This window comes from Pseudorca crassidens, chromosome 12 (assembly GCF_039906515.1).
Source record: "Pseudorca crassidens isolate mPseCra1 chromosome 12, mPseCra1.hap1, whole genome shotgun sequence".
Classification (NCBI taxonomy): Eukaryota; Metazoa; Chordata; class Mammalia; order Artiodactyla; family Delphinidae; genus Pseudorca; species Pseudorca crassidens.
Window position 1 is genome coordinate 68874353 of NC_090307.1, and position 23118 is coordinate 68897470.

The following is a 23118-nucleotide window of genomic DNA, read 5'->3' on the forward strand; positions in this document are numbered from 1 at the left end:
TAGAAATAGAAAGAAGACTTTATTTAACAAATGTTCATTGAATTCATATCATATGCCAAGTCTTCTTCTAGGCCCTGATGATTGAGCAGTGAAAGAAATCTGACAAAAATTCCTGCCATCCTGGAGCTTACATTCTAGTAAGAAAAGACAGAAATATACCAAATAAATCATTTAGAAGGTGACATGCCATGGAGAAAAAGAGAACAGTTAAGAGGGCTTGGGAAGGCCATGTTGGGAGTGTTTCAATTTTAAATAAAGATGGATCACTGAGGGAATTCCCTGGCATCCCAGTGGTTAGGACTCCGAGCTTCCACTGCAGGGAGCACGGGTTTGATTCCTGATCGGGGAACTAAGATCCCGCACGCTGTGCAGCATGGCCAAAAAAAGAAAGAAAGAAAGACGGATCACTGATGAATGAGAGATTTCAACAAGTGCTTAGAATATGGAAAGAGGATGAGAACTCTTATGAGCAAAACAGGTGGAAGCAGCAGCTGAGAACATTGTCTAAGCCAGCTAAAGAGGAGGTAGGAGCCAGCTGGCTTGAGAGAATCCAGGGAAGCTTTGGGCTCAAAGTCAACAGGTTATGGCAGAGGGTAGGAGTGAGAACAGGGAACTAAAATGGGGGATTTTATTCCTCAAACAGGTTTGTGAGCCCATGGGTATTATTTGTATGCCGTACACATATTTTCCAATATCCTTTCATATCTGCTCAGTGCATAATAAACAGACTCACATACAACCTGGAGCACGGACGGTGGGGGCAGGGGGTGGGGGGGAGGTGGGAGGATAACTGCTCCAACCCACTGCCCTACCCCTCTCTACACTGAAGTTTGCAAAGTGCAGGTAACATTTCTCCCAGGCAGAAAACATGTCTCTTCTCTAAAGAAACTGAATGAAACACCTGAGGTCAGCAAGGGCTTGCATAGTGGATGTTGGCACCACAGAACACAGCCCTCCTGACTCTGCTATTTCTCATTCTGCCCTACGCAGAGCTTCCAGCCAGATATTCTCATTCGGCAAAGGGACAAGAGGTAAGCCAGATCTAATTGCATAACAGCAGAGGAAATCTACACCGGCTTATTTTACAGGGCACTTGCTAAGGGGCATAGAGCTGGAAAGCAGCTGACCTGGGATTTGAACTGAGGCCTTCCTTCCAAATTTGTGCTCTTAGCTACATGCTGCCCTGCCTCCCTCTTAGTTTGTGCATCTCTTTTCCTGGGTAAAGGAGACAAAAACCAGCATCTACATTTGTATCTGTGGCCACAAGCTGACCTGGATTTTTCTGGCTTTGCTCGGGGCAGGAGTTGCTCCCATTTACTCAGCAGACATTTATGGAGCATTATGTGTGCAAAGCTCTGTGCCACATCCCAGGCTTGAGAACAGAAGGAAGTGCAGACATCAGCCACCAGCACCACCCTCCTTGGAACAGTTGCAGGTTAGAGAGCTGAAGCCCAGAGAAAGGTTACTGGGGGAGACAGGGGGTCCCAGTCAAGGCCTGCTCCTGGCCCAGCCCCCTGAGCCCTCAAAGCCCTGCAGAGTTCCCGAGTCAGCGGCTGGACCAGGCTCTGAATTGTAATACCCGAATAACACTTCCCGATTCAACAATGGGCTGGGCTGGGATGCATCCATCCTCTTGTTTGTGCTAGGGGTCTCCAGGAATTAAATGATTTGGTCTCCCTGCCAGGCCCTGGCTCACAGGTATGCACCTTCCAGCAGATCCCAGCTGAGTGCATGTGCGTCTGCCGACCCCTTGTGGTCATTGTGGGATCTGTGCTGGCCCAGCAGTTGGGGCCTTGGTTGCACCTCTGGGACTTTCTGCCCTGGTGACCTCACTTCTCAAAGCACTTTGCCACCACTTATCTCGTGGGGTCCTCCCTACAATCCCAGGAAGTGAGGAGAGCCAGGATTCCCATTCCCACTTTACAAATGCGTGGCAGCGCCCTGGCATCCAGTCCCAAATCCAACACTAATTCCTTATCTGACCTTGGCAAGACAGTTCCCCACTCTCTGCCTCTGTCACCCGTTGGTGAAATAAGAGAAAGGGCCTGCGTGAGGTAGCTCTGAGGTTTTTCCAGCTCCCCAAACTCTCAGCGCGGAGATGTGACTTGCCCAAGGTTGGAGTGAATCAGGGCAGAGGCACTCCCAGTCGGCAGGTCACCCCATTTCCCCACAATGATTGGGAGAAGTGAGAGGTGTCATAGCAAACAAGAAAATCAGTTTCTCCACCTTTGTGTTCTGATTGTGGGGTGAAGTGCCACATGGACAGATGGATAAGTGAGTGGATGTGTGGATGGGTATGTGGATAGATGGATGGGGTGGATACGTAAGAACTTTGGGATCACTCTTAGCTGCAACTGCCTCCCCTGCTCCCTGACTAACTGCCCCTATAATTCTAGCTGCCTAGCCCCTTGATAGGCTGCTCCACATCCACCTGCTGGGATCTGAAGCCACTGCCCCTGCCTGACAGCCTGGAGCTGGGACGTGCCATGAGGGGAACGACTCCTCACCCAAGAATTCCTCCCTGTCATGTCACTGACCACATGGCCAAGAGTGGTAGCCTAGGAGGAAAGTCAGGGCCCAGGGCCATGAATGGGCATCCCTCACAGAGCAGTTCCTGCAGCCGACAATGGCTGAAACTGAGGGCGGTGCTTGCAATGAAGCCGAGCATCACTGGGGCAGCCGGGTGGCGTGGAAAGAGTACGCCTTATGCATCTCACACCCTGGTTCAAACCTAGCGACTCCAAGTAAGTTCCTTAGCCTCTCTGTGCCTCGGGTTCCTCACCTTAAAAGTGGGCGTGATACCTGAAGAGTACAGTTGTGAGGACTGAATGAGGTAGGATATAAAATGCCTTGCGTGTAACAGGTGCTCGGTAAACAGAAGTTCCCTCCCTTTGTTCCAGGTCATGGAGAACTCTGGAGAAGGAACTAGGTCCACTGTGCACCTAGCAAGATTTTTAAACTGGGAAGGCTTTTCAAGTACCCTAAAGGAGTGACGTGCATGTGGTGAAAGGGGAGGAGGGAAGGAAATGTGTCTTCAGCAAGAATTAAAGGTACACCCAAAACACTCAATCCCATTAAAAGAACATCATTCATCTGCCCCCTGCCATCAGCACGGTTCTTCAGACACAAAGGGTATTCCACAAAGGTTTCCTGAGGACAAAACTGAAAACATCTTTACATAGCTAATGGGCAATGGTCAGGACTCCTGTGTTCTGTTCTTCCACTTCCTGGGTGGGCATGTGCCTCATCCACAGCTAACGCAGCCTAACTCTCCCTAACAGTCTGTCCATCCCAGAATGGGTGACAAGTTCCCCTTAGCTACCCGGTAGAAGGGGGACCTGGAGTTTAGTCCAGCTCTCTGTGAAACACCTAACCTCAGGTAGCTGACAACACAGCTGAGGCTCCACATCACCGTCTGTGAACTCATGCTCCCGAGGGCTCAGGGTCCCTAGCCTCCACTTCCAACTAGAGTGATAGAGATCGGGAGCTTATCACATGGCACTTAGGAGATGGTCTTTGGATGAGACAGGCTTCGGGTGGGCTTTGTCACTTACTAGCTGCCCAATCTTAGGTGGGATTCTTGCTCTCTGAGCCTCAGTTTCTCATCTATAAAACGGGGCTAAGAAAATTACTTACTTTGTTGTTGGGAGGAATCAATGACTCATGTCTGAAAAGAGCTGAGCCTTGTGCCTGGAATATGAGTGCTCAATAAATGTGAATATGTCAGTGGTTTTACTGGAATGGGCTTCCAGGTGAGACTTCATTTGAACTAAGAGTTCTGTTTGTGTGTGTGTGTGTGTGTGTGTGTGTGTGTGTGTGTGTGTCCTCTGGATTAAAGAATCCCTAAGGCCCTCCTTAGCTTCAGGATTCTATTTCTCAAATAATATCTTCCCATCCAACACTCCTCCATTCTTCCTTCACTGATTTTCCTTCCCTTTTATTTTTTTTTTCTCTCAACAATTAGGCGGCTTCTCCAGAATTTCATCACTTCTTGTTTCTTACTTAAATACAACATCCTCTGGTTTTTTCATGCAAAAGTGGGAAGACTAAGTCCACACAGTCTGAGATGAGTTAGTGGCTTATAAAGTGACTTATTAGGTTGACATGCCAACTCCCCCACCTGCCCCACTCCCAGGGGTCCCCCAGTCCGTTGGGCCACAGCATGAGGATGCAAAGACCCTCTGCCAAGGCCAGCCGTCTAGGGAAGAAGGGTGCATGTGGCCAGAGGCTAGACTGGGGTGAGTCTCAGAGAGGCTGCATTAGGGAAGATCTAGTAGGTGGAGAATTCCTGGGGACATTCTGGAGAAAAGAGGGGCTGGGGCTGCTCTGTGGGCCTTCTGAAGACACCAAGATCCCCAAAGCCTTCCTTTCCCCTTCTCTAGGTACAGTGCCAAGGAAAAAGACTGTTGTTGAAATGAAACGAATACACAAAATATAAGAAACACATCAAAATGCTAGCAATGGTTGATCTAATAGAAGAATTTTTGTTTTGGGCAAATGTGGTCATATTGCTTGTATAATAAAATTTAAATATTTAAAGTCAATTATTCTAATCAGTTTGTGTTTAGCCAAGAAAACAGACAAAAACCTAGAAAAAGACTATTTGGGCTCCCACTGAAAAGTATCATGTTTTCAAAAGAAGACCATTAAAAGAGAAAATAGGGGACTTCCCTGGCGGTCCAGTGGTTAAGAATCTGGCACTTCCAGTGCAGGGGGGTGTGGGTTTGATACCTGGTTGGGGAACTAATAAGATCCCACATGCCAAGCAGTGGGCCAAAAAAAAAAAAGGGAAAATAAAAGCATCATTGACATCCGGTTCCCCACACCTGGATGAGGATGAGGACGAATGAAGAGGGCTTCTGAAAGCCACCAAGAGGACTGAGGTCCTTACCTAGCAACTGTGGTGATGCAGAATGACCACTCCACGGCAGTCGGGAAACCTAGTTCTCTAGTTCTCTGCCACTGACTTGCTGCATGACCTTAGGCAAGTCAGGTCACCTCTCTGGGCCTCAGTTTCCTCATCTGTAAAGTGAGAGGACTTGGTTAACTTTAAAAAATATGTACCAGGCCCTTACTCTGTGCACTGTGCTGAAGCTGTAATTAAACAAAGGAATGAACATTTATTCAAAAAACATAGAGTAACTACTCAATGTTACTGGGCATTGTGGTTGCAGAGATGAACGAGTCAGCATCCTAGCCATCGAGACATTCACAATGTGGTCAGGGAGACAGGGAGCAACAAGAAGTGGCCAACTGCATGCTCAGTGCAGACAGATGTGTTGGCACAGGAAGGAGCAGCCTTTTCTGGTGGGGCTGGGTGGGGGAAATGGCACGGAAGAGGCCTGAACTAAATCTTGGGGGATCCTTGGCCCCCACTGTCAAAGACTGTACAGTCTAATCAAGGGCTGGGACAAATATCCAACATCTACCATGGAAGGCAGAGTGAAGCCACCACAGATAAGCCAAGTTCAGAGTGGAGGGGAACCCACGTGGCTTGGGCAGGGTGGGGGAGGGGCAGGCAGGAGGCAGAAGACGGTCAGAGAAGCTTGTGGGGTGGGGGGGATGGCATTGAGATAAGGCTTGAAGGATGCAGAGCTTCCTGAGAGCCCTGAGGGGCTGAAGAGGCATTCTAGATGAGGAGCCTGAGCAAGTAAAGGCATGTCGTGGGCTGTTGGGGCATAGCTGGGACAGCAGGCAGGCCAGGAAGTGGGGACTGACAAGGCTGGAACCTAACTGCAGGCATCGTGATGAGAGCCACTGAGAATGACAGGCCCCGGGCCAGGCGCTCCACATCCTCATGCCAGTTCTTGGAGGTAGGTTCCCGCACTACTTCCCCACTCTTTAGGATAAGGAAACAGAGGCTCAGAGAGGTTACAAAGTCACACAGCTGATGGATGGCAGAAATAGCCCTTAACCCAGGTCTGCCTGATGCCCCACCATGACTCCTTACCACTGGAATGCCAGGCAGTGGCATTACCGAGCCCTTCCCATCCAAGGTACCACTGTCCCAGTGCACCTGGCCTGGCATTGTACCAGACATGTGGGTACCAAAAGTCATACCTTAACCTTGGAAGCTGGTTCGATTCAGCCGTTTCCACTTGGGCAGCTACAGGACTATCAGAATCACCTTCACCAGAAAAGAGGGGATGGGACAGGGCAAGAAATATTAGAATTGCTGAGGGGTTTTGTGCTCCACTGTCCACTAGTCTCATTTATTGTTGTTCTATAGTGGTGTAGACTGGCTCCCTTCCAGCTCTTCTCCCGTCAGCCTAGTGTCGTCATGGCCCCAGGGCAGATCACTCTGCCTTGACTAGGGTGGTTGGTCTTTCTTGTTAGGCTCCTTGTACACTCGGATGCTATCCAGGTACTGCCGGACGTTCATGGATTCCCGTCGCCAGTGCCCCAGCTTTCTGAGCTGGTCTGTCATGAATTTTTTTTTCAGGTGGTCATACAAGTGGCCTATCTTGTTCTTGGTCTTCTCTGAGGCTCTTGTCTTACAAAAAACAGAGGTGAGTTTAGGATGAAGAAGCTACTTCACAGTAAGAGAGGCATCTGTGCTCCTGATATGAGGGTGGAAAAGGAGCCAGCTGGACCTAATATTTCATCAATAACTTGGCTCACAGGGAGCCTCTGTTTCCCTATTTTAAAGTGAGGGCATTGAGCTAGGTAACTCCTATGGTACCTTCTGACAGTCTGCAGCCTCAGAGCCTGATTTTGACCTAACATCTCTATTTGAAGAGTGGTGAGAAAGAGAGAGGAGGGGAGGAGGAGAAAGGGTGCATCTTGTAAACCCCCTTCCTTAACTCCTATCACCCAGTCCCTATTACTCACTTGGTGCCCCCCACATATTGTTGGTGACACCCCCTATGTCACACTGAACTCTAATTATTTATTCTATTCTACCATTTCTATCCTGTCCCCAAGAAGACTGCTAGCTTTGGGAAGGCATATCCTTTGTCTTATTCATTTACTTATTCCAATGAGTTAGCTGTGGAGAGGATACTATGAAAAATCAGCTGCAGGTCTTCACAGCAACTACAACATTAGTCAGGAAGGTGGGACACATGCCCAGGTATTTCTAAGCAAGGCACAGAGTGATAGCACTTTTACTATGGATCAGGGTCTCTTGACCTTGGTACTACTGACATGGGGCCAGGTAATTCTTTGTGGCAGGGGGCTGGCCTGTGCATTGTAAGATATTTAGCAGCATTAGCATCCCTGGCCTCCACCTACTAAATGCCAGTAGCACCATCCCACTCTCACTTGTGCTACCAAAAAGGCCTCCAGACAGCGCCAGAGTCCCTGAGGAGCAAAGCCGTCCTGGTTGAGAACTGTGGCCATAGATAAAGGGATACCGGCCATCATCCACTGTTCTCAGAGCGTTGCTCAGAGGATTCCCAAGACACTAGATCTTAGCTGCCCTCCTGGAGGCCCTGAGAAGCCAGTGGCTAGCCAAAGCTGGGAGCGCTTTGCGGGGGAGAGAGAAAGACTGCCATGCTGCCACTCAAGCCTCTCAAATCTACTGAGTTCCTACAAGCTGGGCCTGCAGCAAGTCACTGGGTCTACAGAGAAGACAGTCCCTGTCCTTAGGGAGAACATCCTGCACCATGGTCAGTCAGACCTGGGTTTGCAAGTCCACGATACCCCTTAGTGAAGTTACTCCATCTCTGAGCCTCGGTTTGCTGAACTATTAAATGGGGTAATAATACATAATGGACATTGTGTACCCAAAACATGTAAGGGTTCAATACGGCTTCAAAAGGAGACCTTCTGGATGGCTGGAGGATGGCACATATAAAGCCAACTCAAGAGAGTTTCCAGTTATATCTCACAGATCCTCACCCCACTTACCAGAGGTGCAATATCTCCAAACCCACTGGTTATAGGGGTTGGCCCCCAACCCATCCTGGGCCAGTCAGAGTAGCCTACACTACCTGACCACAGTTAACTGGGGCATGGATGGGCCCGTGACCCAACTTGAGCCAACTGGAGTCCTTCTCCAGGATTTGTCTAACTTGACCAACAATGGAAGCACTCCATTTCCTTTCTGGGCTACAGGCCAGGGTTTCCTGTGGCCATGCTCCCCAGGGACAGCCAGCCTGATAACGATGCCAACATGCAGAAAGAAGCAGAAGGGGAGTTGATAGGGAGAGTGGAAGACACATCCAATGGCATTGGAGCCCCTGACATCACTCATCCCAAACATTGGTGACCCTGCCCTATCTACCCTTGATTATGTAAACTCATCATTCCCTATTTTGCTTGAACGAGTTCAAGTTCAGTTTGTGTCACCTGCAACTGAGAGGATCCCAATAGATCCTGTTTTACAAATGAGAAAAGAGTCCTGGAGGAAAAGTGACTCCCCAAGTTCACACAAAGCTGGCCTGCCCATGTCCAAGTCCACCCTATTTCCACTACACCACGCCACTGGAAATTTAGCAGAGGGAGAAACACCCAGGCCTCCAGTCTTCTTTTGGTCTCTGTGACCCTTAAGAGGATCTGACACTATCTCTTACATCTTTCCCACTGTTTTCAATGTCAGAATCCCATGCGCCATCCAGATTTGGTCCTGGAACATGGAGGGAGGTTCAACAGAGTCAAGAAGGGGACAGCGGTTCAACTCTGGGCTGCCTGCTCCGCTGGAAGAAACGAGTACATTCTCAGAGTCCATCATGTTCACTAGCCTCTTCCTAGTGCCCAAAACAGTGCCTGTCCCAAGCAGGCCCCAAAGATGTATTTAATGAATTAATCAGGGTCTGTGGGATGATGCTGCTGCGGTTCCCCTCTTCTTCCGAGGGCTTCTGGGTAAGCAGGTCAAACCCTTCTTGTCCATAAACAAAAAGTAGAAGAGCCTCAGTTCTCATGTGGAAAGTGGGGGATAATCCCTGAAGGAAAAAAATGACCAAATGCTGTCAATGCCACTTCAAGCTCTAAGAGCCAAGACTTCTTTTTATGGGAGATAGTAGGAATCCATTCAGGGAGTCCCTAAACAGAAAGCTAATGTACTTTGAGGAAAAAAAATGCCACCAGAGCCAAGAGACATGGAGTCCTCCTTGGTTCCCTCAGCTCAGGAACAGCTGTGACACCTTGGGCAAATCAGTAACCCTGAGTCTCAACTGCCTCCTCTGTAAAACGGGCTTGTATTAGAGTACTTCGATGGCTTCCTATCACCTCTAAGATCTGTGATCTCCCCACAAGGTTTTGGGGAGAGTGAAATGAACATGGATCAAGTCACTAACACCCTCTAATGCAAAAGCTTGTGACAACTTTACCTCCATCTCATAGATTCGTTGTGCACTGAGGTTGTCACGAATAATCACCCGAGAAAAGTGGCTCTTGGGCAAAAATTTTTTCACTGCTGCTTCACTGGAATTCATTAAGCTGGAGAGGGAGGACAAGGTGGTACAGGCTTGATGGCTAGGCCAGGGCTAGGACAGGACCTGATCTGATGGGATCCTGGGGTAGTGGCTGAGGCTTCCCCAAGTTTCTTGGGAGAGGCACCACCCTGTCATAGTTGTCAGAGGAGCAAGGGAGTAGGCCTAGGTTTCTTCTTGTAGGAAATGTGCGCTAAATGGGTGTTTCTTGGATGCTGAGAGGGAAAACCATCCTGAGAAGGATGCAGAAAGGTCAAAGTAATCCACAAGAGAAGTGTCAACAGGGATTCAGAACTGTTCACAGGAGCAGTCATCTTAAGAAAACACAGTTTGAAATGGGAGGCGAGGATCTTAGATGAAAGAAGCAAAGTCAGAGGGATGAATCTGAGGGGGGTTGAGGTGGGGGGGCACTGCTCAAGCCTAGGTATAAGGGGGATCTGGGTGGCGGAGGTCAGAGGAAACAGGAAAAAAGAGAATAAAGTGTTTGGACAGAGGTTAGGTTGGTTGATGGGGGAATTCTAAGGGAAAAAGGTTTGGGAAAAGTCTGGAAAAGTGAAGGAAGTTTGGGGTGGACAAGGACTTGAGGAGACTCTGGAGGGTGAGAGGTATGGGATGGGGTGTGATGGAATGGAGCCAGGTGTTCCAGGCCAAACTAGAGATAACAATTTGGTCAAAATGAGGAATTGGTCAAAAATGGATAATACCAGGCCTTGAGTTTTCACTTTTTGATAATTTGGTGACACTGTGAAGTGGTTTTGCAACTACATATCTTTTCCCACTTAAAAATAATTATTCATAATATTTTCTTTCTAAAATTTGGAAACTACCTATATATACAATAGGGAAGCAAATGAATAAATTGTGGTTAGGTCATACAATAAAATATTATGCAGTTGTGAATAAAACAGACATCCAAAGTGTATTGGGTGGGGGAAAAAAGATTACAAAATAGTAAACTGTTTTGTGACATATACCCCCCCAAGCCCCCGCAAAAAAAATGTGTAAGCATGTTGCAGTACATATATATGAATAGATCTGGAACAATATACACCAACATGGTAATAGTGATTGTCTCTAGCCATTCATTTTGCTTGCCTGATTTTTCTATGATAAGTGTATATTATTTTGATAGGACAATTTTTAAGGATAAAACATTTCGAAGGATTAAAATTTTTCCTAATTCATTTTCAGCCAGTTTGGAACTGTGGTTTTATGAATGTTTTTACATTTACAAACTAGTAGAAACAAACACCCCTTATCTCCCATTTACGTTTTTTCTGAAAGCAAAGACATGAGGTGTTGGAAAAGGTTAGTTTAGAGATCAAGATGCTCACAAAAGTCTCCCAAATTCCGTTAGAAAAACAAACAAAAAAGACCTAAAATACTTAAAGACATATGAAACAGTCTTCACCCACTCAGTGGTGCACCAAATTTGCCATTAATTCCTGGGAAGGGGGGAAAAGGCAGTTTTATGGAAATATTCCCTTTCAAGTAATAAATAATGATCATTTTGAACCAAATTGCTTTCCAAAGCAAGGTCTCTGTGGGAGCCTGGAGGATGCTGTGAGGGGGCTGTGAAATGGAGGAGGGGAGGAGAAACTGGGGTCTGTGGGGATTGGGGCCCGGCTGAGGGAACTGGGGGCTTTCCCTGGGCCACTGCGGAAAGTAGCGGCTGAGGAGGGGAGTGTCAGGCCTGAGGGGACCTGCGCCTCATCAGGCTCTAAGGAAGTTCAAGGCTCGGCCCAGAGGGCGCTAGGGACCCTCGGGATACACGACGTCAAACCTGGAACACTAGAAAGCCGGGTCCGCCGCGATTCGGAGGATATGTGGGTTGGAGGTGGGAATTCCAGACTCCCTTGGAGTCTGGACTGAGGGCGTTCGGGCTCCACGGCGGGCGAGGCGCTGGGCTGGGAAATTCAGACTCTCCTGGGGTCTAAGAAAGGGCTGGGCTCTGAGGGGCCCGAGGCTCTGAAGAGCCAGGGCCAAGGTCCCCGCGGCCGGCTTAGGGAGCAGGGGTCTGAGGGAGTTCGGCTCCCCCCGGGGGCCCGGGCTCTGACGAACGCTCTGGGCCCCCGGGCCGCACCTGAAGAGCACCGGCGACTGAGCGGTCCGCGGCCGCAGGAAGCAGATCTGTCGGGGCGGCTGCCGAGCCTTCCGGCTCTGCCGGAAGAAGGCCGAGGCCGGGCTGGTGCCAGAACTGGTGGTCGCCTGGGGGGCTACCGCACAAGCAATGGGCGAGCCTAGGTTCCATGTGACGGAGGGCCTGGGCTGCTGGCTAACTGCAGGAGTCTCTCCTTCCACCTCAGAGAGCGACTCGGGAACGGGAGCCCGGTCGATAACCAAGATCTGTGAGGGGCGTAGACGCGGAGCGAACCTCTGTGCAGACGCGAGGCGCTGAACACCGCGCGTTGCCCGGGAGACGCGAGAGGAAGGCGGGACCGGGGTGGGGGGGGTGGGGGCGGGCCTTGTGAGCAAAGCCCCGAAGGCTGCGGACGCGGCAGGATTGTCCCTCGGCGGCTGCCGTGGTGCGGCCCGGAGCGTTGCCATGGAAACTGGCTGGGGACATGCTGCCGGTTGCAGCGCGCAGAGCAGACCCTACTTCTTGACTGGGACTGCTGTAGTCCCCGCGTGATCGCAGGGCGGGTAACCGGGTGAATCTGGGCGGGGCAGCTCCGGGACGGGGAGACGAGGCCTGGGTTTCTGCGGAGACCCAGCACGGCCCATTCCTCCCCGCGACGAGGGACCACTGCTATGGAAACTGGAGCACCGGGCCGGCGGGGATTGTGGCTCCTGGGTCGTGACCGGTCTTCTCTCACCTGGGGACCCTCGCCCAAGGTTGTTTCCTGAACTAACCTGCCCTCCCGCCCTCGAGAGAGAGGTAAGACACCGAGGTCTTGACACTGAGCGGGCGAAGAAGCCCATTCCAACGCCAACTCCCCAGGAAACCTACCTGACTCACCCCTGGAAGCGGCCCCTTTCTCCCGTCAACCCTTGGACTTTGTTCCACGTTTATAACCCAGTATTAACGAAAACTCCGCGGTTTTTACCCACTTTTCCCACACATAATGAGACCAGAAAGACCGGCTTTTGAACCTTGCTTTGTGACCCTAGACAGGTCCTTTTCCCCACTCCGCCTCACCTTCCCCGTGTGTAAAATGGAGATATTAACTCCAGACACCGGCTCGTTATGCTGTTTTGGAGATCGAACCAAAGGCTTTGTACGCTATAAAATGGTGAAACTGAGATGCTGCCGAGTCGCTCTTTCTCCCTCTCCCTCTCCCTCACGCTAAACGTTCTTCAGATCTTTGTGACATTTCTTCAGGCGATCTTCGCAACTCCGTAGCCCCAGCCTGAAATAAATACCATTATTCTTCATTCCCATAATGCCCTGCATTTTAACTTCCCTAACAACAGCAACAGTAGTTATCATTTGTAGATAAATGTGCCAGGCCCTGTTGTTAAACACTTTACCCAGGCTACCTCATTTAATCCTCAGAAGATTCTTATAAGGTAGGTACTGTTATCCCTATTTTCCAACTCTGTTGCACCCATAATTGCCTATTTAATGTCTGTCTCTCCCACTAGACTTTGAGCTCTGAGGGGGGGGGCATGGCTGACTTGTACATTTCAGTATCCCCAGCACCTACTACAGTGCCTGATAAATATTTCTTGACTAGTATGAAAATGACTTTCCTCTCATTACTACCCTCACCTTGCAGAGCAGTATCTCCTCTGCACAGTTTTTGTCCCTGTGATGAACAACAGTCTCCCCTATTCCTGTTGCCCACTAGGTACTAGTTTTGGGGGCCCTCAGTCCACTTCTCTCTGGGTTTTCAGATGATGAGGATCTGGAACATTCCTTAGCATTTAGGCTTCCAACTGGGTGAAGTTGGGGGTGGGTCTTTTCCCCTACCCTCACAAGACTTCTAGAACAAACCAACCCCATCTGCCCTACCTGGGGTGAGCCTATTGCATTGGACTCTGGGGTACTGGCAGGTAGGATATGTCGATGCAGCCTTTGGCCTTCCTCTCCAGCAGCCTAAGAACCACCCTCACCTCCACCCAGCTCCTCCCCAAAGTTCTAGAGAAACATGGCCAGAGACCTCATCTTTTCCAGAAAACCTCTCAGGAGGCAGAGTTGTGGTTGTTGGAGTCATTTCTTCACTCAGCAAATATTTTTAAGTACCTACTTGTGGGGACACGCAACTGGGCACTGGTGATATAGTAGGCGTGAAGATAGATACAGTGATATCTCAAGAGAACTCACAGACAGATCATGGCAAAAGCACTTCTTCAGGAAATGTTAGGAAGCTGGGCACATAGGGCCTGCCTGGAGCTGGGACTTGATCAAATATGGGGGAGGGGTGTCGTTCTGGAAGGTTTCCCTGAGGAAGTGACCCTTGGCTACGATCCCAATGCTCAACAGTCCTCTGCTGAATGGAACAGATTAGGACCTGACAGGCTTGTAAGGAAAGGGGGTTCTAGGATGAGAGCAGGAAAGGCCCTGGGCCAGAGAGGACCACCCTCCATATGGAACTGTAAGTGGCTCAGCCCAGCCAAGGCCCTTCAGAACGCGGGAAAGGTTAACAGGAGGCTGAAGAGATGGGCAGGAGCTGGGCCACAAATGGCCTTGACAGCCAAGCTTAGGGGCTCCATCTCATCGTGACAGTGGGCAGCCACTGAATTATGTTAAGTGGGGGGGGACAGAACTTTGGCTCCTCATTTGTCCCTTCTCCCTCCTTGCAGTTTTCTACGGACACAGACTAGCAGGAAGATGCAGCATCTATGTCTCACTGGCCGCTGACCCACCAGCCCGATGACAGCATCTCCGTGTGCCTTCCCGGTTCAGTTCCGGCAGCCCTCGGTCAGCGGCCTCTCACAGATCACCAGCAGCCTGTATATCAGCAACGGGGTAGCAGCCAACAACAAGCTCTTGCTCTCCAGCAACCACATCACCACAGTCATCAACGTCTCAGTGGAGGTGGTGAACACCTTATATGAGGACATCCACTACGTGCAGGTGCCTGTGGCTGACACACCCATGTCGCGTCTCTGTGACTTCTTCGACCCCATTGCAGACCACATCCACAGCGTGGAGGTGAAGCAGGGCCGCACCCTGTTGCACTGTGCCGCCGGCGTGAGCCGCTCGGCCGCCCTCTGCCTTGCCTATCTCATGAAATACCACGCCATGTCTCTGCTGGATGCCCACACATGGACCAAGTCATGCCGGCCCATCATCCGGCCCAACAATGGCTTTTGGGAGCAGCTCATCCACTATGAGTTCCAGCTGTTTGGCAAGAACACTGTGCACATGGTCAGCTCCCCCATGGGAGTGATCCCCGACATCTATGAGAAGGAGGTCCGTCTGATGATTCCACTGTGAGCCATTCCACCAGCCCCTGCCCCAGGGTCAGAGGTACAGATCTGCCATTGATCCTACACCAAGATCTGTACTTAAAACATTCTACTTTCACTGATACAGAAAAACCAGATGATGCCTTTTTTAAGGGCAAGTAAAAAGGAAGGGTACTGCAGCTCTTAATCTTATAATTCATAACTTTAAAGATTCAGCTTATTAAATGTAAGATGGTGAAGATAAGTTTCCTACCCTGTGAGTGACAGCTCATGGCTGCTGACCAGAGGAAGAGTGAACCAAATGGACCAGCACCCTGCGCATATGGCAAGTTTGGTATTCTGCAGCCCTCCCCACGACCAACCAACCCAGGAATGGGTCTGCCACAATCCCGCCTCATTCTTTTGAACACGAAGCCGGCCTTAAGCATCATGGCACCTCCCATGCTTCTCACAGTAAGTGCCAACCTACTGGATGAGTAGCCTTCAAGTGGTACTCCAGGAGCCCTGGGGGCCCCAAGCCAACCCTGCTTCCACCTTCAACCCTGGTCTTCTAGATTGGACTTACGCATAAGATAGTTTTCAAAGGAAGCATTCCATTGTATAAAATTTCTTTAAAAACATTTCTTTTTGAGTGCTGTTGTACGTGGCAAGATCCCCTACCAGCCTTTGATGAAAGGTGGTATTAGTCTCCATCTCGGGGCACGTGTGGAGAGCAGGCCTGACATCAGGCTCAGAGGTTTCTCTCACAGGCCTCAGCTCAGAAGGCTGGAGCTGTGGACCGGAACCCAGCCTTGTCACCTCCTGCCTGTGTGATGTGGGGCCTCTTGGAGCCTCAGTTTCCTCGTCCAGGCGATGACAGCCCTTTCCTCACAAGGTTGTCGTGAAGATTCAGTGCTTCCTTATCACGGTGCCTGGCACATGGTAGGTGCTTGGTGCTTGGTGTAACTGGCAGCTCTCATCACGAATGATACTCTGGCCCTGCTGCCCCGGGTCAGCAAGTCGTCTTCACAACAGCAGCTCCCCGCCTGCGCACAGCCCTTTATTGCTTAGAAAGTGCTCTTCCAAGAAGTCATCCTGTGTGGGAGAAAAATGGTTTCGGTCCTTTCAGACCCTGCCTTTAAGGAGGCCTAGACCTCGAAGCCTTTTCAGACTTCCCATTGGATTAAGCACAATGTTTAATCCATGTGCAATCTGGGACTCCTAGAACAAGGAGCACACTTCCAGCTTCCCCCAAAGGGCCTTGTTTAGATTGCTGATCATTAGAGCCAGTGCCCTGGTCTGGCTGACCGCTGGGGTCCAGTGGGGTATGTGCCAAAGGGATAAATGAGTGGGCCCTACCAGTAGGCCCTGAAATCCAGGATTGTTCAAACCCCCGAGGTGTGTGTGGATCTGGGTCAAGAGCAGCTATTCTAATCTAGAGATTTTCAGACAAACAGTACATGGGCCAGTCAAGAGCACAACTGCTCGTGGGTCAGAGCCCACTGGAGGCCAAATGCTCCTTTTCTCCAAACCTGCCCCACCCTCACTTCCACAAAGGGCCTGGCCAGGGGTGTAATTTTAGGGTCAGGGGAGAAGGAAAATCGCTACTCAAGACTGATCTCATTTTACAGATGAATAAACAGAACCACAAACACCAGGGCTGGTATGGCAGAGCCCCCCCCAAAGCAGAAGAAACCCATCAGGAAGAAACCCAGGTGGAAAATTTCTTTGAAAACATTTTTAAAGAGAAATTTATTTGAATATCTTTTTTTTCAGTTTTTAAAAATTTTTAATTAACATACCATAAAATTAACTTTCTCCTGAGTTCTCTGTGTTTTAACACATTCGTGTAACTACCTCCACAATCAGGACACAGGGCAGTTCCATCAACCAAAGAATTCCCTTACGCTGCCCCTTGGCAGTCACACCTTTGCCCCACACCAACCTCTGGCAAACACCTATCTCTTCTCCATTCCCTATAGATTTGCCTTTTCCACATTGCCACATACATAGAATCATAGAGGATGTCACATCTAGAGACTGGCTACTTTCTGTCTGTCTTTGAGATTCACACACATTGCTTTTTATGGCTAAGTGGTATTCCATTGTTGGATGCGCTACAGTTTGTTTTACCTTCACCCGTTGAAGGATATCTGGGTTGTTTCCAGTTTTGGGCGATTTTGAATAAAACTGCTACAAATATTTGTGTATAGGTTTTTATGTGAACATAAGTTTATGAGTGGGATTGCTCAGTCGTATGGTAAAGGTTATGTTTAACTTTTAGAAACTACCAGATTTCCAGAGTGGCAATACCATTTTGCCTTCCACTATGAGAGATCCAATTTCTCGCCAGTATTTGGAACTGCCAATATTTTTTATTTCAGCCATTCTGATAGGTGTGTGGTATTAGCTTATTGCAGTTTTAATTTGCATTTCTGTAATGATGTTAAGCATCTTTTTTTTTTTTTTTTGCGGTACGTGGCCCTCTCACTGTTGTGGCCTCTCCCGTTGCGGAGCACAGGCTCAGGACGCGCAGGCTCAGCGGCCATGGCTCACGGGCCCAGCCGCTCCGCGACATGTGGGATCTTCCCAGACCGGGGCACGAACCCGTGTCCCCTGCATCAGCAGGTGGACTCTCAACCACTGCGCCACCAGGGAAGCCCTAAGCATCTTTTTGTGTGTTTAATTGCCTTCCACATTCCCTCTTTGGTGAAGTGTCTATTCAACTTTTTTACCCGTTTTTAAATTGAGTTGTTTTCTCACTATTGAATATTGAGAATTCTTTGTATATTCTGGATACAAGTCCTTTATTAGATATGGATTTGTAAATATTTTTCCCCAGTCTAGCTTGTCTTTTCATTTCTCTTAAAAGTGTATTTTTCAGAGCAAAAGTTTTAAATTTTGATGAAGTGCTACTTACCAGTTTTTCCTTTTATGGATTGTTGTTTTGGTGTCACGTCTGAGAACACTTTGCCTAACCTAATATCACAAAGATTTTCTCTAATGTTTGAGAGTTTAAAATTTTCACTTATTTCCATGATCCTTTTGTATAAGGTGTGAGGTTTAGTTTGAGGTTCATATTTTTTCATGTGGATGTCTAATGGTTTCAACTCCATTTGTTGAAGGCTGTCCTTTGTGCATTGAGCTGCCTTTGCATACTCTTCATTCTGTTTGATACGTGTCTGTCTCTTTACCGATACCACACTATCTTGATTACTGTAGCTTTTATAGTAAGTCTTACCTTATATCTAATCTTAGAAGGTGTTCAGTCTTTTACCATTAACTATGATGTTAGCTATAGGCCTTTTTGTAGTTGCCCTTTATTAGGTTAAGGAAGAGTTGGAAAGTATTCTCTCTTCTATTTTCTGGAAGAGATATGTGAATTGGTGTTATTTCTTCTTTGAATGTTTGCTGGACTTCAGCAGTGAAACTATTTGGGCCTGGAGATTTCTTTTTCAGAAGGATTTAACAAAGAATTCAATTCCATTCATAGTTAAAGGATTAATCAAATTATCTATTTCATCTTTGGTGAGTTTTGGTAGTTTGTGATTTTCGAGGAATAGGTCCATTTCATCTAATTGTCAAATTTATGCATGTGGAATTGTTTATAGTATTCCCTTAATATCCTTATTAACTTCAGGGTCTATAGGACATCACATTTCCATTCTCCACACTGATTATTTGTCTTCTCTATTTCTTTGTTAGTCTGGCTAGAGGTTTATCAATTTAAAAAATCTTTTTAAAGAATTACCTACCTTGTGTCTTTAATTTTCTCTATTGTTCTTCCCTTTTCTATTTCATTGATTTCTGCTCTTTATTATTTCCATAGTTCTGCTTGCTTTGAGTTTATTTTGCTCTTTTTTCTGATTTCCTAAGGTGGAAACTTAGATTATTGATTTGAGACCTGCATCCCACAAATTTTTATATACTGCATTTTCATTTTTGTCCATTTCAAAACATTTTCTAATTTCCCTTGTAATGTCCTCCTTAATCCATGTATTATTTAGAAATGTGTAGTTTAACTTCTAAGTATTTGGAAATTTTACAACCATCTCTCTGTTATTGGTTTCTAGTTTAATTCCATCAAGGTCAGAGAACATATGTTATATGATTTCATTTCTTCTAAATTTGTTAATGTTTACTTAATGACGTAGGATATGGTCTGTCTTGGTGAATGTTTCATATGCACTTGGGGGAAAAAAGGTTATTTTGGATAGAGTGTTCAATAAATGTCAATTAGGACCAGTTGATTGATGGTGGTTTCAATTCTTTTACACTCTTCCTGGTTTTCTTTTTCCTTGTTCTATTGATTACTAAGAGAGGAATGTTGAAGTATCCAACGAAAATTGTGGATTTGTGTACATCTCCTTTCAATTCTATTATTTTTGTTTCATGTATTTTGAAGCTTTGTTTTTAGGTGCATACATACCTAGGATTGTTATGTCTTCATGGTGAATTGACCCTTTTATCAATATGCACTGTCTCTTTATCCTTCTTAATTTTTTGAAGTCTATTTTGTCTGCCATTAATATAACCACTCCAGCTTTGTTTTAAGTAGTGTTTGCGTGATACATCTTTTTATATCCATTTTTTTTGTTTGTTTTTTTGGTTTTTTTTGCGGTACGCGGGCCTCTCACCGTTGTGGCCTCTCCCGTTGCGGAGCACAGGCTCCGGACGCGCAGGCTCAGCGGCCATGGCTCACGGGCCCTGCCCCTCCGCGGCATGTGGGATCCTCCCGGACCAGGACACGAACCCGTGTCCCCTGCATCGGCAGGCGGTCTCTCAACCACTGCGCCACCAGGGAAGCCCTATCCATTTGTTTTTAACCTAAAGTGTGTTTCCTGTAGACAGCATGTAGTTGGGTCTTTTTTAATACATCCAATTTGTCTCTTAATTGGTATGTTTATGCCCAAAATATTGATATTTGGATTTAAGTCTACCATTTTATTGTTTTCTATTGGTCCTTTCTGTTTTTCATTCCTTTATTTCCCTTTTCCTGCCTTCTTTTGAATTATTAATATTTTTAAGTATTCCACTTTAATTCTGTATAGTTTTTGTTAGAGGTTGCACTAGAGATTATAATATACATATAACTTTTCATAATCCACTTAAATTAATATCTTACTACTTCTCACTGCTATTCATATTGGGAAATGTATTAGTTTTCTCTTGCTGCTATGACAAATTACCACAAACTTAGTGGCTTAAAACAGCACCTATTTGTTACTTCACAATTTCTATAGGTCAGAAGTCTGGCTGGGCTTGACTGAGTCTTCTGCTTAGGGTCTCACAAGGCCAAAATCAAGGCATTTCCTAAGGCTGAAATCATGTGTGTTTTTTACTGGAGGCTCTGGGGAAGATTCTGCTTCCAAGCTTATTGAGATCGTTGACTGAATTCAGTTCCTTGTAGTTGAAAAAGACCTCACTTCCTTACTAACTATCAGCTGGGGTCTGCTCTGTTCTGCCCACATTCCTTTAATGCTTTCCATGTGGCCCCTCCAAAAAAAGTGGGTTGAGTCCCTCTCAAGCTTTGAATACCTCGGACTTTTCCTTCTGCTGCACCTCCGAATCCAGCCAGAGAAAAATCTCTGCTTTTAAGGATTCATGTGATTAGACTAGGCCCACCCAATAATCTAGATAGTCCGGATTTTAAAGTCCATAACCTCAGTTACATCTGCAAACTCTCTTTTATCATGTAAAGTAACGGTCACATGTTCCAGGGAACAGGGCATTTGGCAGAGGTGGACGTTCTGCTCACTACAGATAATTTCTACGGATCTGACTCCAAGTTCGCTGAATTTCCTCTGCCATTCTGCTACTAAGGCCATCCAATATATTTTCAAATTTTGATTAATGTATTTTCTTAGTTTAAAATTTTTAATTTGGTTATTTTCTATATCTTCTATTTCTCTGTTGAGACTTTCTATCTTTTCATTTCTAAGGTCTTTTTCTGATAAGTCCAACATTTGGGTCATCTCAGTGTTTAGATTTTCTTGGTTCTTTGTATGCAGAGTAATTTTGGATTGTATCCTGGGCATTTTGAATATTATATTGTGAGACTCTAGGTCTTGGTTAAATCCTATGGAAAATGTTGAGTCTTTGTTTTAGGAGGCATTTGATCCATTTAGGATCAGCTCTGGTCCGCCTCCTGTGGTCTGTTAAAAACAAGACAACAGGCCCCAAATGGAGTCACTTATGCTAAGCCCCACATCACCAAACTGAGACTTAACTAGTTTCAGCTAACCCAGAAATGGAATATTAAACCAGTCAAACAGGAATCACCTGATCAGCACTAGTTAGGTAATCTGCCTGATAGACCCCTGCCATCCCCTAAAGGAAAGTAACCTTGCAATAACCAATGCTATTTTCTGCCTAGAATAACTTCCTTGTTTCTGCTCCCTTTTGCCTATAAAAGTCTTTCACTTTGTACAGCTCCTCAGAGCTCTTTATGTTTGCTAGATTGGATACTTCTCAATTCATGAATCACTGAATAAAGCCAATAAGATTTTTTAAATTTACGCAGTTGAATTTTGTTTTTTTTAACAGGGCCATAGTTCAATTATCAGTTTTCAAAACTTTTGCAACGTAAGTCAAATCTGCCCTAAGCTTGTGCCACCCAGGTCCCAGTCTGAAATCTGGGTGGTCTGCATAGTAGTTTCATTCTCAAAGTCATTGGAGTAATGTTTAGGGTCAGATCCATACACGTGAGCCTATGGGATCCATTTCTCAAGCTTCCTCCTCTCCACAGTTTCTCCCACACATCCCAGTTTTCAAGACCACCCTTTCCCTGGTCCTCCAGCTAGAAATCAGGGCTTTTAGTCTCCCTGCTCTCCTGCATACATTCTGTGACCGGTTCTGCTTTAGGACCAGGTGACAGGACGAACAGAGAGAAAAAAGCAAGGGGATTCCTCCCCAGCACACACACCTTTCAAGCCACAGTTCTTTTGGTCAGACAAAAGGATTCCCCTCCGAGTTTTAGGTGCTTTCCCAGCTTCCACTGCTACTGCTACTTCTGCTGCCCAGTTTCAACTTCAGTATGAGGCTTGCCCGGGGACAGGACTATATGAGAAAAAAAAACAAAAAAAGAGATTTCCCTCACTCTTTCTGTCCTGAAGAGGCCTTCCTTCCTACTCCTTAGACCAGAAAGACAGGGCTGCTCTTGGAATTCTTTCTTTCCATGTCCACTGCACAGTTCCAGGAGTCACGCTGCCTCTGAGACCAGGCCAGCAGATACAGGAGCAAAAAGCAAAACGGAGACTCGCCACCAGATTGTTTATACTCCAAGTTCTGGTTCCCTTTCCCAGTCCACATGCTACCATTTCTTTTTCAGAGTCCTCAGAGAGCTGCTTCCTGCATTCTGCCCAGGGTTTTTATTTGCATTCAGTGGGAAGGACAGACTATGTTTACTCTATCTTAGTCAGAACTGGCACCCTATGAAATGTATTTTTAAAACTACATACTCATTTGTGGAAAAAGGAAAATAAATACGGTCCATCTACAATACTATCCTCAAGCAGTAACCAAGTCAACACTTAGGTATTGTGGTATATTTCCTTCTTTCTATGCATTTTTTTTTTGTTCATAGTTGAGAAAATATAATTTTGGATCCTCCTTTTTAAATTATTCTTTCAATATTCAGATTTGGATATGGCAGGACCAGCATTTCACATCCCAAGTGGAAGAAGTTGAGGTTGAGACCTCTTGAGAGGGTCCAAGTCCTTTTTTGCAAACAGTCTACTCTGTTCCTCTGGATTCAGGGTAGAGAGGCTGGATCTTAGTTCCCTGACCAGGGATCAAACCTGTGCCCCCCTGCAGTGGAAGCGCAGAGTCCTGACCATTGGAATTCCTGTCATGTTGGAGTTTTAACGCAATCCTGTAAGAGGGGAGAATGAAATGTCCCTCACGGCCCAACAGCCTGGCTTGGAGCAGAGATTTCAAGCCTCTGATTTCATGAACTTTTAACTTTCCTACTTCAAAAGTACAGAATCACTTTCTTTCTTTATGATGAATTAAAGTCAATTAAATTTGGTGTGAGACGTTTCTGTGAAGTTCATAATACCCTGCCAGATAAACGGTGGCCCTGAGGATTTTCCTGAACAACCTCTGTTGAGGTGGTGATCTCATTACAAATCTAGGGACAGGTAGCTCTTGACCCTGAAGCACACAGCCCTGCTTACCTACTGGGATGCTAAGTCCAGATGCACTAAGAATCCATCAACCACCTCTGGACTGCGGACTTATGTCACACAGGAAGGAGCTCGGGATGAGAGTCGAGAGGTGAGGATTCTCATCCTGCTTTGTGACTTCAGGCAGACCCTGGAATTTTTCTGGAATTCTGCCTGTAAAATGGGAGTCACCATGCCATCTGGGGTGGCCATAGAACGTGTCCCACGGGCCTCCGATTACAGGA

The 23118-nt window shown here is 47.0% G+C and overlaps 3 protein-coding genes across 3 annotated transcripts in view; 1 reads left to right on the top strand and 2 right to left on the bottom strand.

The window, feature by feature from the left end:
• The window catches only part of OSBP2 (oxysterol binding protein 2), a 165002-nt gene extending 149022 nt beyond the window's left edge, over nt 1–15980 (bottom strand). Inside the window, exon 1 of the mRNA XM_067700241.1 lies at nt 15295–15980. The gene's annotated coding sequence lies outside the window, so the exon portion shown is untranslated. The remainder of the gene's footprint in view (nt 1–15294) is intronic.
• On the bottom strand, nt 61–11921 carry C12H5orf52 (chromosome 12 C5orf52 homolog). Its single transcript, XM_067701390.1, has 3 exons — nt 11458–11921; nt 9268–9381; nt 61–6488 (listed from the first exon to the last, which is right to left on the bottom strand). Exons 1-3 carry the CDS (start codon nt 11919–11921, stop codon nt 6311–6313), a joined length of 756 nt encoding a protein of 251 aa, XP_067557491.1. The 3' UTR covers nt 61–6310.
• On the top strand, nt 11854–22737 carry DUSP18 (dual specificity phosphatase 18). The gene is made up of 2 exons (XM_067700246.1): nt 11854–12252; nt 14121–22737. The coding sequence occupies exon 2, from the start codon at nt 14191–14193 to the stop codon at nt 14755–14757; it is 567 nt and encodes a 188-aa protein (XP_067556347.1). The 5' UTR covers nt 11854–12252; nt 14121–14190; the 3' UTR covers nt 14758–22737.
• Nucleotides 22738–23118: the final 381 nt, after the last annotated feature.